The sequence below is a fragment of the Salmo salar genome, chromosome ssa03 (genome assembly GCF_905237065.1).
Source record: "Salmo salar chromosome ssa03, Ssal_v3.1, whole genome shotgun sequence".
Taxonomy (NCBI): Eukaryota; Metazoa; Chordata; class Actinopteri; order Salmoniformes; family Salmonidae; genus Salmo; species Salmo salar.
Genome location: NC_059444.1, coordinates 66,378,098 through 66,392,175, shown reverse-complemented (window position 1 = coordinate 66,392,175; position 14,078 = coordinate 66,378,098). Strand labels below are relative to the sequence as shown.

General features: G+C 45.6%; 1 protein-coding gene across 6 annotated transcripts in view; it reads right to left on the bottom strand.

The window, feature by feature from the left end:
- LOC106601229 (trinucleotide repeat-containing gene 6B protein) overlaps positions 1-13,581 on the bottom strand; it is a 31,306-nt gene extending 17,725 nt beyond the window's left edge. Inside the window, exons 1-8 of one of the 6 annotated variants that reach the window (XM_045715149.1) lie at positions 13,166-13,581; positions 10,832-10,919; positions 10,552-10,573; positions 8,235-8,588; positions 5,406-8,105; positions 5,164-5,319; positions 4,890-5,074; positions 4,697-4,759 (exon numbers count right to left, since the gene is read on the bottom strand). In XM_045715149.1, coding sequence (XP_045571105.1) covers positions 4,697-4,759; positions 4,890-5,074; positions 5,164-5,319; positions 5,406-8,105; positions 8,235-8,588; positions 10,552-10,573; positions 10,832-10,888 — 3,537 coding nt within the window. In that variant the 5' untranslated portion in view covers positions 10,889-10,919; positions 13,166-13,581. Of the gene's footprint in view, positions 1-4,696; positions 4,760-4,889; positions 5,075-5,163; positions 5,320-5,405; positions 8,106-8,234; positions 8,595-10,551; positions 10,574-10,831; positions 10,920-11,202; positions 12,047-12,500; positions 13,110-13,165 lie in introns of those variants that run through there. The other 5 variants (XM_045715148.1, XM_045715150.1, XM_014193271.2 and 2 more) reach the window with 5 other exon arrangements.
- Positions 13,582-14,078: the final 497 nt, after the last annotated feature.

Below are 14,078 nucleotides of genomic sequence, written 5' to 3'. Positions count from 1 at the left end.
TCAGATGACCGTGTCTGCAGTAACGTAGCAGGCATAAAAGGAAGCTACAGCAAAATTGATACTGTGAGTTTTCAAAACCATGACTAGAGAGACCCAACGAATACAGCAGAGATTTACTGAGTGGGTTCAAGTTTAACTCAGCGCTGTCAACACTTTTAAAAGCCATGAAATGAGAGTTCATCCCATTTCCACTCAGTGCTACAACATGCACTGCAGCAGTAATGAATGAGTAGGGAAGTATCTATAGAGAGTTGCGTTATTAATAGCGGCTTGGGTCATTTTAATAGAGGAATATTTCCCTTTCTCTGTTCATAGGAGTAACATGAATTTGTCCAATAATGCGGTGCAACTCGAGTTTTGCAATCAGCTGGAAGACTGTGTCCCTTTTTGGTCAGTGAAGGAAAGGGAGAACGGAGGGGTGTTAAGAGGCAGTCTCTGTATGCTGCTCCCTCCCTCCGCTGAGACTGAACATCAGATGCCGGCCCCATAAGAACAGTAAAATAAAAAACGAATTATTTAAATGTATGCTCACGCAGCTATGTCTCACAAGTAATACAACAACGGCTCTATTACCAGTGTGATCATATAGCCTACCTCAAACTTTGAAAAATAAATATATACATTTTTTAAAATGGCCTGAACAAAAATGCATTGGCAGGGCAATTCAAGCAAAGCTAATATGTGGTGATAACGTATTGGGCCTATAGCTTACTGCACAAACCTGATCGCTACAGTACTGTTTTCAACTGGTTAATGTTGCATAGGTTGTTTTAGGTAGGTAAAAAAAAAAATCTGAGCAGTAGGTCTCAGCTTTCATTTTCACTCAGAAAAGGTTGGTGACCACTGTTCTAGAGTTTCTTGTTAACACCATCAACTTATCCCTTTACTGTGGCAATTGTGATCGAATCAATGCAATATTAGCCACTTTCAATGTAGCATACCGAAACAAAAACTACGCAAGAAATGTTTATGTAGGCAGAACGCATCGGAGTAGAATTCTATTGCATTGACACTCACTACTCAGCCCGTACGCTACACAGTCCGGTGCGGCATAAACATATCAGCGCTGCAGTAGCTCTATATGCAAATAGACCATTGCCATATATGGATCTGTGCCATTTACTTTGAACTGGACTGTGTTTACAGCATGAGCGGTCATGAGCAAATGGGGTTGGTTTGAGATCAAAGTGAGAGATGCATGTTCTTTATTTCACCTTTATTTAACCAGGTAGGCTAGTTGAGAACAAGTTCTCATTTACAACTGCGACCTGGCCGAGATAAAGCAAAGCGACACAACACAGAGTTACACATGGAATAAACAAGCATACAGTCAATAATACAATAGAGTTAAAGTCTATATACAGAGTGTGCAAATGAGGTAAGGGAGGCAAGCAATAAATAGGCCATAGTGGCAAAATAATTACAATTTAGAAATTAAACACTGGAGCGATAGATGTGCAAAAGATGAATGTGCAAGTAGAAATACTAGGGTGCAAAGGAACAAAAAAATAAATAACAGTATGGGGATGAGGTAGTTGGATGGGATATTTACAGATGGGCTATATACAGGTGCAATGATATGTGAGCTGCTCTGACAGCTGGTGCTTAAAGTTAGTGAGGGAAATATGGGTCTCCAGCTTTTTGCAATTCGTTCCAGTCATTGGCAGCAAAGAACTGGAAGGAAAGGCGGCCAAATGAGGAATTGGCTTTGGGAGTGACCAGTGAAATATACCTGCTGGAGCGCATGCTACGGGTGGGTGCTGCTATGGTGACCAGTGAGCTGAGATAAGACGGGGCTTTACCTAGCATAGACTTATAGATGACCTGGAGCCAGTGGGTTTGGCGACGAATATGAAGCGAGGGCCAGCCACCAAGAGCATACAGGTCGCAGTGGTGGGTAGTATATGGGGCTCTGGTGACAAAACGGATGGCACTGTGATAGACTGCATCCAATTTGCAGAGTAGAGTGTTGGAGGCTATTTTGTAAATGACATCGCCGAAGTCAAGGATCGGTAGGATAGTCAGTTTTACGAGGGTATGTTTGGCAGTATGAGTGAAGGATGCTTTGTTGCGAAATAGGAAGCCGATTCTAGATTTAAGTTTGGACTGGAGATGCTTAATGTGAGTCTGGAAGGAGAGTTTACAGTCTAAGCAGACACCTAGGTATTTGTAGTTATCCACATATTCTATGTCAGAACCGTCCAGAGTAGTGATGCTGGTCGGTCAGGCGGGCAGCGATCGGTTGAAGAGGATGCATTTAGTTTTACTTGCATTTAAGAGCATTTGGAAGCCACAGAATGAGAGTTGTACGGCATTGAAGCTCGTCTGGAGGTTAGTTAACAGTGTCCAAAGAAGGTCCAGAAATATACAGAATGGTGTCGTTTGCGTAGAGGTGGATCAGAGAATCACCAGCAGCAAGAGCGACATCATTGATGTATACAGAGAAAAGAGTTGGCCCGAGAATTGAACCCTGTGGCACCCCCATAGAGACTGCCAGAGGTCTGGACAACAGGGCCTCAATTTGACACACTGAACTCTATCAGAGAAGTAGTAGGTGAACCAGGCAAGGCAGTCATTTGAGAAACCAAGGCTGTTGAGTCTGCCGATAAGAATGTGGTGATTGACAGAGTCGAAAGCCTTGGCCAGGTCGATGAATACAGCTGCACAGTATTGTCTTTTATTGATGGTGGTTATGATATCTTTTAGGACCTTGAGCGTGGCTGAGGTGCACCCATGACCAGCTCGCAAACCAGATTGATAGGTCTTTTGCAGTTTGGGTCTAGAGTGCCTCCCCCTTTGAAGAGGGGGATGACCGCAGCAGCTTTCCAATCTTTGGGGATCTCAGATGATACGAAAGAGAGGTTTAACAGGCTAGTAATAGAGGTTCCAACAATTTCGGCTGATAATTTTAGAGAGGGTCCAGGTTGTCTAGCCCGGCTGATTTGTAGGGGTCCAGATTTTGCAGCTCTTTCAGAACATCAGCTATCTGGATTTGGGTGACGGAGAAATGGGGGAGGCTTGGGCAAGTTGCTGTGGGTGGTGCAGGGGTGTTGACCAGGGTAGGGGTGGCCAGGTGGAAAGCATGGCCAGCCGTAGAAAAATGCTTATTGAAATTCTCAATTATTGTGGATTTATCGGTGGTGACAGTGTTTCCTAGCCTCAGTGCAGTGGGCAGCTGGGCGGAGGTGCTCTTATTCTCCATGGACTTTACAGTGTTCCAGAACTTTTTGGAGTTTGTGCTGCAGGATGCAAATTTCTGTTTGAAAAAGCTAGCCTTTGCTTTCCTAACTGATTGTGTATATTGGTTCCTATCTTCCCTGAAAAGTTGCATATCGCGGGGGCTATTTGATGCTAATGCCGTACGCCACAGGATGTTTTCGTGCTGGTCAAGAGCAGTCAGATCTGGAGCGAACCACAGGCTATATCGGTTCCTGGTTCTACATTTTTTGAATGGGGCATGCTTATTTAAGATTGTGAGAAAAGCACTTTTAAAGAATAACCAGGCATCTTCTACTGACGGAATGAGGTCAATAGCCTTCCAGGATACCCGGGCCAGGATGATTAGAAAGGTCTGCTCGCTGAAGTGTTTTCGGGAGCGTTTGACAGTGATGAGGGGTGGTCGTTTGACCGCAGACCCATTACCGAAGTAAGCAATGAGGCAGTGATCGCTGAGATCCTGGTTGAAGACAGCAGAGGTGTATTTGGAGGGCAGGTTGGTAAGGAAAATATCTATAAGGGTGCCTGTGTTTATGGATTTGGGGTTGTACCTGGTAGGTTCATTGATAATTTATGTAAGATTTAGGGCATCAAGCTTAGGTTGTTGGATGGCCGGGGTGTTAAGCATGTCCCAGTTTAGGTCACCTAATAACACGAGCTCTGAAGATTGATGGTGGGAAATCAATTCACATATGGTGTCCAGGGCACAGCTGGGGGCAGTAGGTGAATTTTTAAAAAGTAGAAGCTCAAATTGTTTGGGCACAGACCTGGCTAGTAAGATAGTTCTATCTTGTCAGAAAATGTTATAGTTAGGGATGGAAATTTCAGGGTTTTTGGTGGCCTTCCTAAGCCAGGATTCAGACACAGCTAGGACATCTGGGTTGCAGAGTGTGCTAAAGCAGTGAATAAAACAAACTTAGGAAGGAGGCTTCTAATGTTAACATGCATGAAACCAAGGCTTTTACGGTTGCAGAAGTCAACAAATGAGGGCCTGGGGAATGGGAGTGGAGCTAGGCACTGCAGGGCCATTTATTAGCCCAGTTATAGAGCATTTGTAGTCAGTAATAGGGGAGTGATTGCTTCCTACAATAGCACAAAACATGTACATTTCTAGAGAACTTTAAAAGACGAGTCAGGTAAAGAGCTTATTTGTCTTAAAGGGGCAGTGTTGTATTTCGAGACAGGCTTGAATAAAGCTATGTAGCCAATTGGCAGAGGGCTTGCATTATAGGGAATAGACTGGCTTGCCGGGTCCTCCAATATATGTCACACAGCGCAAATATTTTTTCTGGCATTCTGATCAGTTTTATGTAATAACTCGAAAAATTGAAAAGTGAGGTGCAACTTTGTATTGGGACTTTTGATGAGTATTCTAATGCAAATCCATATTTTACATGTGGTTACGTTTATGCTACCTACCCTTCAACAGAAAATGCATTGTCACCATCCTTTCTTCTGAGACATAATTAATAGGGCTTACCATGAGTCCCATATTTTGGAATTGTCGTGTCATTGGGTTCATCCAGTTGTCTCCACCTCCACCCTTTAGGGAACAAACAGAAACCTGCAATGTAGCTAAACATAATCTCTCAATCAGAAAGATGTATTTCATAGTTCAACAGTTTAGGATATAAAAACAAAATTGAGCAAGCAGACCCTAATCACAAAAATACCTTGATGTTGCCTCTCTTTCCCCCGGGGCCTTGCCCCCAGCCACCAGAGTTGTAGTTGCTGCTGGTCTGTGAGCCTGTGCTGTTCCAAACTCCACCAACGTCCTCCTCCTCATCCCAACTGGAGTGTCGAGAGGCTGGAACCGGGCCCTCTCCTTTGCCCCAGCTCTCTTGCACTGACTTTGAACCTATGGGACATGCAAAAAATTGTCATGCAATGTCCTAAAGAGTAACAACCAACACATTTGCCTTACAATGAAAACTCGAAGTGTCTTACCAGATTTAGATGAGGGGTTTCCCCAACCAGCAGCTTTGCTTGAGTTATCTGGGTCTCCCCAGCCAGATGGTGCATCAGAAGTCTGCCCCCAGGAAGCAGTGCCATTATCCACAGATTGTCCAACGAGGTTGCCACCCCCTCCCCACATACCTGGGCCTGGTAATACAGAGAAGATCGGATTAAAGAATTTGCCAGAAATGCAAGTTGTTGGCCTTCGAAGGAATAAATCGGGCATAGCTTACCCATTCCAGGTGCATTGCCAGGGTTTGAGTCCCGGTTAGCTGGGATCGCAAGCTGTCTCCTTGGTGGTGGCTGTTGTATGGATGTAGGTGGACCCTGTTGAGTTTGGCCTTGAAGTGGCGGTGGCTGACCAGAGGGGGCACTGTTTTTATCCCACAGGTTCACATTCTTGCTGTTGTAGCAGGTGGGATCGCCCCAGGCTGAAGTGCCATCGTCAATCTCCATCTTGCGGCTGATGGACTGAGGGGAGGGCTCCTCCCACCCGCTGGACTCAGGGGCCTCAGCAGGCCCAACAGGGATCTGAGGGATGGGGCCAGCAGTCCAGCCCGAGTTTTGGTTCTGATTCTGGGTAGGAGGACCTCCTGACCTGCCCAAGCCTCCTGGTGGCTGTTGGGTCTGTGATTGATGTTGCTGTTGATTTGGGGCTTTCAATGTTGCCGCTTGGCTGTTTGGTATCTGTGGTGAATGCGGTTTCATGCACCAGTCCTGGTGCGGTTTGCCACCCATGTCACCTCCACTTCCCCAACTCCTCTGTGGGCCTCCCTCATCTATGTTACCCCAAGATCCCTTGTCCGTGTTGACTTCACCTCTGCCCCTCCCTTCCCCCCAGCCTCCACTGACTGTCTTGGGTTCACGCTGCGCCCAGTTGCCTCCCCCTCTTTGTCCCCATCCACCTCCCTCCCTCCCCATCTCTTTCCAACCCCCTGCAGTCCCCTTCTCCTCCTGACCACCTCCCCAGCCACTCCCTCTTCCGCCACCCTGTTCTCCGAAATCTCTCCAGTTACTTCCTCCGCCCCCTCTGCGGTCTCTCCCCTCCTGCTCCTCACTGCCCCAGCCTTTGCCATGGCTCTCTGAAGTACTGACGTCGCCCCAGGCTCCACTCGTCTTTCCCTGGCTGCCATCAATATCTTCCACTGGCATCCTGGAGGCAGCAGAATTCCGCATGTTGGATGGTGGAGCACAATTTGACTCGTCATCCCAGCCACCCTTTGAAGGTACAGGGCCAGGACCAGTGTTCATAGTAGGCATATGGGCCCCAGCAGATGGATCAGTAGTTATTGTGCTGTTGCTTGCGGGGTAAGTAGATGCCCGACCAGTAGAATTAACGGCTTGAGATGGAAATGCAGGGGAACTGCGTCCCTCATTTTGACTGGCTGCTCCTGTATCCAGGTCCCAGGCCACATTCTGTTGTACCTGGGTCTGCCCCCATCCGGTGTTGGACAGCACCCTGGGATCCAGGTCCGACCGGCTGAGCATGCTCTGTAAGGCCACTTCAGGGTTGGGGGGTGGGTTGCTGGAGCGGTGGCGGGAATGCTCCTGGTGCCGATTGTGACTCCCAGCCCTGGACCCTCCTCCACTGGAGGATGAGGGGTCTCCACTTCCTCTGCCACCTTGACCTGCCCATTCCCCCACAGCATCAACCCCTTTCTGATTGTCCCAAGCTGTTGTCATAGTAGCAAATGTTGGTGAGGCAGAATCCTGGGATATGCCACCACCACCACCACCACCGCTACCTCCACTGCTGCTGCTGCTCTCGCCTCCACCGCTACTTCCTATTGCTGGGTTGCTGGAACCCCTGACATCTGTCGACCCCTGTGTACCGCCCCAACCCTCCTCTGTAGCCCCATCCCATGCTCCCTGAGATACCACTGGGGTATTTGAGCTAACATCATTTCCCCTGACCCATTCCTCATCTCCTGCCAACCCAGCTTTCTCACCTTGGCTGCCAAAGCCCCACACATTTGCCTCCTCCCCCTGAGCTGCATCTCCCCCTACTCTGTCCCACCCGTCAGTCTTAGAGGCACCTGTGTTGAGGTTAGAGGGGGGATGCAAGGCTCCCCGTGAAGAGGAAGAGGTTGTGGAGGAGGATGACGAGGCAGAGAGATGCCCGCTCCCTCCAACAACCCCACTGTCCACAAGGTCTCTGCCTCCTTGATTTGGTCCTTCTCCAAGCTCCGGCCCCAAGCCCCCCCAGTCCCCATGGAGATGTTCTCCATCCCTGGCAGGCATTTCATGGAGTTGGTGCTGATGGCTAGCTTGATTCACAGACGAGAGTGGATGAGTATGGGTGGCACTGGCAGAGAAGGATGTTGTGATGGATGAGGGCACAGCTTCGGTGGTAGCTGCACCAACCCCTGTCGTTCCATCCTGCACAAGGGCAGGCCAGGCTGAAGGGTTGGCATTAGGGTTGAAGTTGGCACCAGGAATCCCACTGTTCACACTAAGAGGGCTCTCCTGAGTCCCAGGAAGAAAGGAGACTTTGGAATTGTTGAGCACTGGCCCCTCTGCTGTTGCGGCCACTCCAATTCCAGGCTGACTGGAAGAGCCCCACACGACACCAGACAGGACACATTCAGTGAGTGATGAGGGGGAAGAGTGGGGTGGGCAGGGACTGTCTGAACTCCCAGCTCTTGCTCCTCCTGTCCTCAAATGCTGTTGGATGCATTTGTCAGTCCGTGAGGCACTGCTGTTGTTGGGGCCATCCAGCTCTGCTCCCTCGGTACCCACTCTATCCCCACCCACAATGCTGGGCCACTCTTCAAGGTCACTCCCATCCACTATCACCTTCTCCCAGCCCTGAGAAGGGGGCTGGCTGCCAGAGCCCACCCCCCATGTGGAATTTGCATAAGTTGAAAAAGCAGCGACTGAAGATGAGGGTGAGGAGTGAGGGGGTGAAGGAGAAGGTGAACCCGGATTGGGATCTGTAGATAATGAGCAAACATACTTTGTTAACTTGAGGACCGAATTAAGGAGGTTAAAACAGCATGTTAATTACACTTGGTGCTGACTTCAGATCCAAACCACATCCTTTCCTTTCAATGTTGACCCACCTGTGGATCCAGATGTGGTTGCATTGGGGGCATCTCCCTGTGAAAGAGGGGGTGCGTCTCCCCTACCGCTGCCTCCCCCCAGCAGCATGCAGGACAGTGGTGGCTGGCCCCTCTTCAGAAGCACTTTGTGGTCCTGCTGGCAGCGGAATCGTGGGGGCACCTCTCTGGGCATATAGCGCTGAGTTGCGGTGGGGGGCTGTCCGTTGGCCACAGCCGCCCGGTTTGCATTGTTCCCGCCCGGAGGAACAGCGAACCCAGCTGCAGGGCAGGGGGACAATGGTGGAGTGGGGCCAGGGCTGGGAGACACAGAGCCAGGAGTGGCTAGTGACTGCGTGGAGCTGGCCTTGGTTGATTCTGGCACTTATGGAAAATGAAACAAGTCAATAAAGTCAAAGCTGGAATGCTTCCTAATCATAATGTTATGTAACATAATATAAACTTGGCTATTTCCTCTCATCATTATCTTGTTTGATGAAAGGAAGGGGTGTTACAGATGTACAGTACCAGTCAAAAGTATGGACACACCTACTCATTCCAGGATTTTTCTTTATTTTTTACTATTATCTACATTGTAGAATAACTGTGAAGACATCAAAACTATGAAATAAACACATGGAATCAGTAGAAACAAAAAAATAAATTATATATTTTTATATTGGAGATTCTAAGTATTTTTTTAACCTTTATTTACCTAGGCAAGTCAGTTAAGAACAAATTCTTATTTTCAATGACAGCCTAGGAACAGTGGGTTAACTGCCTTGTTCAGGGGCAGAACAACAGATTTTTACCTTGTCAGCCCGGGGATTCAATCTTGCAACCTTCCGGTTACTAGTCCAACGCTCTAACCACTAGGCTACCTGACGCCAAAGTAGCCACCCTTTGCGCAAAGCTATCATCATGGAATTCTCTCAACCAGCTTCATGAGGTAGTGACCTGGAATTAATTTCAATTAATCGGTGTGCCCTGTTAAAAGTTATTTGGTCGAATTTCTTTCCTTCTTAATACATTTGAGCCAATCAGTTGTGTTGTGACAAGGTAGGGGTGGTATACAGAAGATAGGGCTATTTGGTAAAAGACCAAGTCCATATTATGGCAAGAACAGTTCAAATAAGCAAAGAGAAATGACAGTCCACTGTTACTTTAAGACATGGTCAGTCAATAAGGAACATTAAGAACGTTTAAGTGCAGTCAAAAACCATCAAGCGCTATGATGAAACTGGCTCTATTGAGGACTGCCAGCGTTACCTCTGCTGCAGAGAATAATTTCATTCGAGTTAACTGTACCTCAGATTGCAGCCCAAATAGGAGGAGACTGTGTGAATCCGGCCTTCATGGTCGAATTGCTGCAAAGAAACCGGCGTAAAATTGTCCCAGTGTCGTCCGGGTTAGGCAGTCATTGTAAATAAGAGTTTGTTCTTAACTGACTTGCCTAGTTAAATAATAATTAATATATATCGTTTTTTATTTTTTTAAACACTACTAAAGGACACCAATAAGAAGAAGAGACTTGCTTGGGCCAAGAAACATGAGCAATAGACATTAGACCGGTGGAAATCTGCCCTTTGGCCTGGAGTCCAAATTTGAGATTTTTGGTTCCAACTGCCGTGGCTTCGTGAGACGCAGAGTAGGTGAACGGATGATCTCCACATGCACGGGTCCCACTGTGCATCATGGAGGTGGTGATGTGATGGTGCTTTGCTGGGGACATTGATTTATTTCAAATTCAAGGCACACTTAACCACCATGGCTACCACAGCAATACACAATCCCATCTGGTTTGCACTTAGTGGGACTATCTTTTGTTTTTTAACAGGACAATGACCCAAAACACACCTCCAGGCTGTGTAAGGGCTATTTGACCAAGACGGAGAGCTGCATCAGATGACCTGGCCTCCACAATCACCTGACCTCAACCCAATTGGGATGGTTTGGGATGAGTTGGAGCGCAGAGTGAAGAAAAAGCAGCCAACAAGTGCTTAGCATATGTGGGAACTCCTTCAAGACTGTTGGAAAAGCATTTCAGGTGAAGCTGGTTGAGAGAATGTCAAGTGTGGAAAGCTGTCAGAGGCAAAGGGTAGTTACTTTGAAGAATCTAAAATATAAATGATATTCTGATTTGTTTAACACTTTGATTACTAAATGATTCCATGAGTTATTTCAGAGTTTTGACATCTTCACTATTATTCTACAATTTAGAAAAATAAATAAAAATTCTTGAATGAGTAGGTGTGTCCAAACTTTTGACTGGTACTGTATATACATGACAAAAAATAAAAATAAAAAAATAAAAAAAAGGGAAAAAAAGAAATAAACGTACCTTTGACTTTTTGTTCAGTCACCTGAAAGTATAGAAGACCGTCAGTGCCATGAAACAGCCAACACGTTATTGTAACGAATGTCAAGTGCTAATACCACAAGCAACTATGGTGCGCAGGCCAAGTAAATCATTATTGCTGTCACGACTACAATTAAAACACAGCCAGAACAGTGTGGCTCTGACTTTCAATGGGCCACGAAACTGGATCAAACACCAGACAATTCTGTTTTGAGGAACATATCAGAGCATGTATATATATCCAAAAGTGGATATTATATACCTTCTGGGAAGCTTCCCTTTTCTTTTTATCCTCTTTCTTCTTTTTCTTGTCTTCCATGAACTGCTGTTCCCTTTCCTGATTCTCCTATCTGGACACATTTAAATGGATGTGGGCATTGATAATGGGTGAAAGGCATCAACATCAAGTTACATACATTTGCTGCGACTTGCCTAAAAACGTTTTATCAACAGTTTATTAAAATGAACTCTTACACAATTAGTTAATGTTGTCATAACTATAGTATTAAGCAGACAACCTTGGCAACAATCTGTGGTAGACATCCTGAATTATTCATTTTCAAGCAAACGATTACAACTCCAAACAACATGTAACACACATCAACAGAGAGGAAATGTAAGACTGGGCAGTACCTGACTGGTAGATAAAAGAACCCGTTTGCTGGTAGAAATATTTAATTATCACGTACGTCAAGCCCTAGCGAGCTAGTAGAGATGGCGAGAAGGTGAGTGTGTGCAGGATAGAGCGAGCGAGTTGGCTAGATGGGTCAGGTATCACGGGGTGGCATTTAGTTTTAGTCCCCCTGTTTGACTCAGCTTTACAAAAGCCCTCCACTGAAAACGCTAGTAAGCTGAAAATGTGGGGTCTTTTGATTGTATGTATGGGAAACGTAAACAAAGCAAATTTGCGCTATGGGAGGCATTTTGGACAAGAGCTTGTCCAAATTGCGAAGTAGTAGTCTAGTCTGTAAATACAATTTAAGGACAGCAGTCAAATTAAGCCGCTCAAAATGGTCAGATTAAGAACAAGCTAGCAAGCAATCTAATGTTCGCTTTTACTAGAACTATTTATTGACTAGTTAAACTGTTATGTGGATCTATACGCGGCATTTAATGAAAAACAATTCCCATAATAGTTAACGTTACATTATACTAGCTAGTGCCACTTAATACAAATCAGCTAGCAGACGCTTGCCTGGTGGTATCACTCTGACGTTTGCAAAGGCCTATTTCAGCCTCGAGCTCGAGTACAGAGTAGCCCCAAGCTGGACACCCGGTGACGGTAAACTTGAAAAAAACGGACGAAACAGACTCCGCGAGAACAAAGTCACGCAACGACACAAACGTGTGTTAACCTATCTAGCTAAATTGTCAAAATAGTATTGACATTAACTAGCAGTAAGATAGCGCTTTCGTGCGAGCGACTTTGACGTCGTTAACTGCCGCTCAAACGGTAAAGCCTAGTAGGGAACACGACGTACAGCTGCCGGCTTGCTAATCAGCTCCCATAGCTAAGCTCCATACATAGTTTTAAAAAAAAATCCATACATATCAGCCACACATATACTGTTGATTAGCTGAGTACTCCGTGGTAATCGAAACTAGTTAATAGCAATGTTAACTGAATTGATTGCGTTTCTCAAATTATTCATGCATATATATATATATATATATATACACTAGACAATACTGCTTCATAGTATGACTTGTCTGTACAATCAACTGTCGTTTTTGGACTGAAGTGACTGACAAGGCCAAATAAGCTACGATAAAACTTCAGTGACGTTCTCTGTAGCTAATTTAGCTGACTGGCGTTAGCTAGCTGTCGCTTATAACTTAACATGGATAGACAAAAATAGCACACACATTTTACAACATTGTAATGAACAACTTAACGTTACATCGTGTGAAATAATGTTTTAGTTACTCACCTCAGGAATCACAAACATAAAGTACTTTGTGAAATTCTTGGAGACCGATTTAGCTAAAGCTAGTTTAGCAATCTAACGGTTGTTCAAGGCTAAACCAAATAAGAAATAACATCACCAAAAGGCGAAATGTTAACAATCGAGAAATTCAGTTAACGTATATCCTTTCGTACGAATGTAGTTTTCGCTGTAAACTACACATGCATAACCTCTTGGTGGTTGCAAAGCGCTGTGAGGTCGGTTAGTTTACTATCGGCCATTTTGCTTCTCTGTGCAGCTTGTGTTGTTGACCAGAGGGAGGGGGGCTGAATGGATATCTGCACTCTGCAGCAAGGGGCCGTATTCTCGCCCAAGAATGACGTCATTTACATCCAATTAGCCAGAGTGTTATCAGAGATGACGCTCCTCGAGTTTGGTAGAAAAAGTTGTAAGCCAAAGCAACGGTACAGAACCATAACTAGACAGTGGAAACTGAACAACCTCTACCATAACTCAGTGAACTTAGATATTGCGAAACAAAAACTCATCAATAACCTAGTCCGTTCTCATTTTTGGTTTACAGTCAGCACCTGAATGAGATAATAATAAGTATAAGCAATGCATCCCCCCTCTTCTCTTCGTCATACCTTTTCCAGAACACAATGTATTATCTGTATCATAAGACTGACCTCAAAATCCCAGCCTCATTTGACTGCTTATTTATACCCTCTTGTTATGTAACATTTCCAGCATGTTGTTGTTTTTCTCTTTTGTTGCCTAGTGGCGTCCGCATGCATCCCAGACGGAACCGTTCGTGTATATATTATGATTACATTTTGTGACGTTTTTGTTTGTTTTGGACTTCGGCATGTTTTTTTCAGCAGTTCGGGCGGAAGTCGGTCGATGAAGTCTACGCCCCCTCGTCGGCGATTGGTCAACAGTAGGGATACTTCAATGATGTGCGGTCTCAAAGAGAAACTCGGCAAGTCACTTGAGAAATACTGCACCAAATATCATAGTCAAATGCAAAATCGCGCGACTAAAATATCCTTAACAAAAACGTCAACATTAATGAAAAATGTATTGACTTATGCGGTGTTCAAAATAACTGGTAACTCGGAAATCTCCTACTTCCCACTTCAGTCCGTTGGAAACAACTGGGAACTCGGAAAAATAGATTTGAACGGTCATCCAACTCGGAATTCCATCTCGTGAACTCGGGCCTCTTTCTAGAGCTCCGACTTTCCACCCTTAAAATCACTGACGTCATGATTTGACCTCGTATTTTTCCGAGTTCCTAGTTGTTTTGACCTCGGCATTATTATACCTCTGCCGTATCACCACGCTTAATCCGAAAATGTGGTCTGAGGGGGGGAGGGCAGTTCTAGATATACACAAACACACTTTCTTGACAACTGCCTTCACAACAGCTCTGGGCTGCTCTGCAAAAAAATATGTTTGCTCTGACTTCTGCGGAGGCCGCATCGCAGTAAATACTGTATTGTCAATGCAGATTACGTATAGACAATGCAGCGCCTTTAAGCTCTCGTTTTTGCCCGAGTTTCCAGTTGTCTTGAAAGCAATATTCTAAAGGCCAAAGTT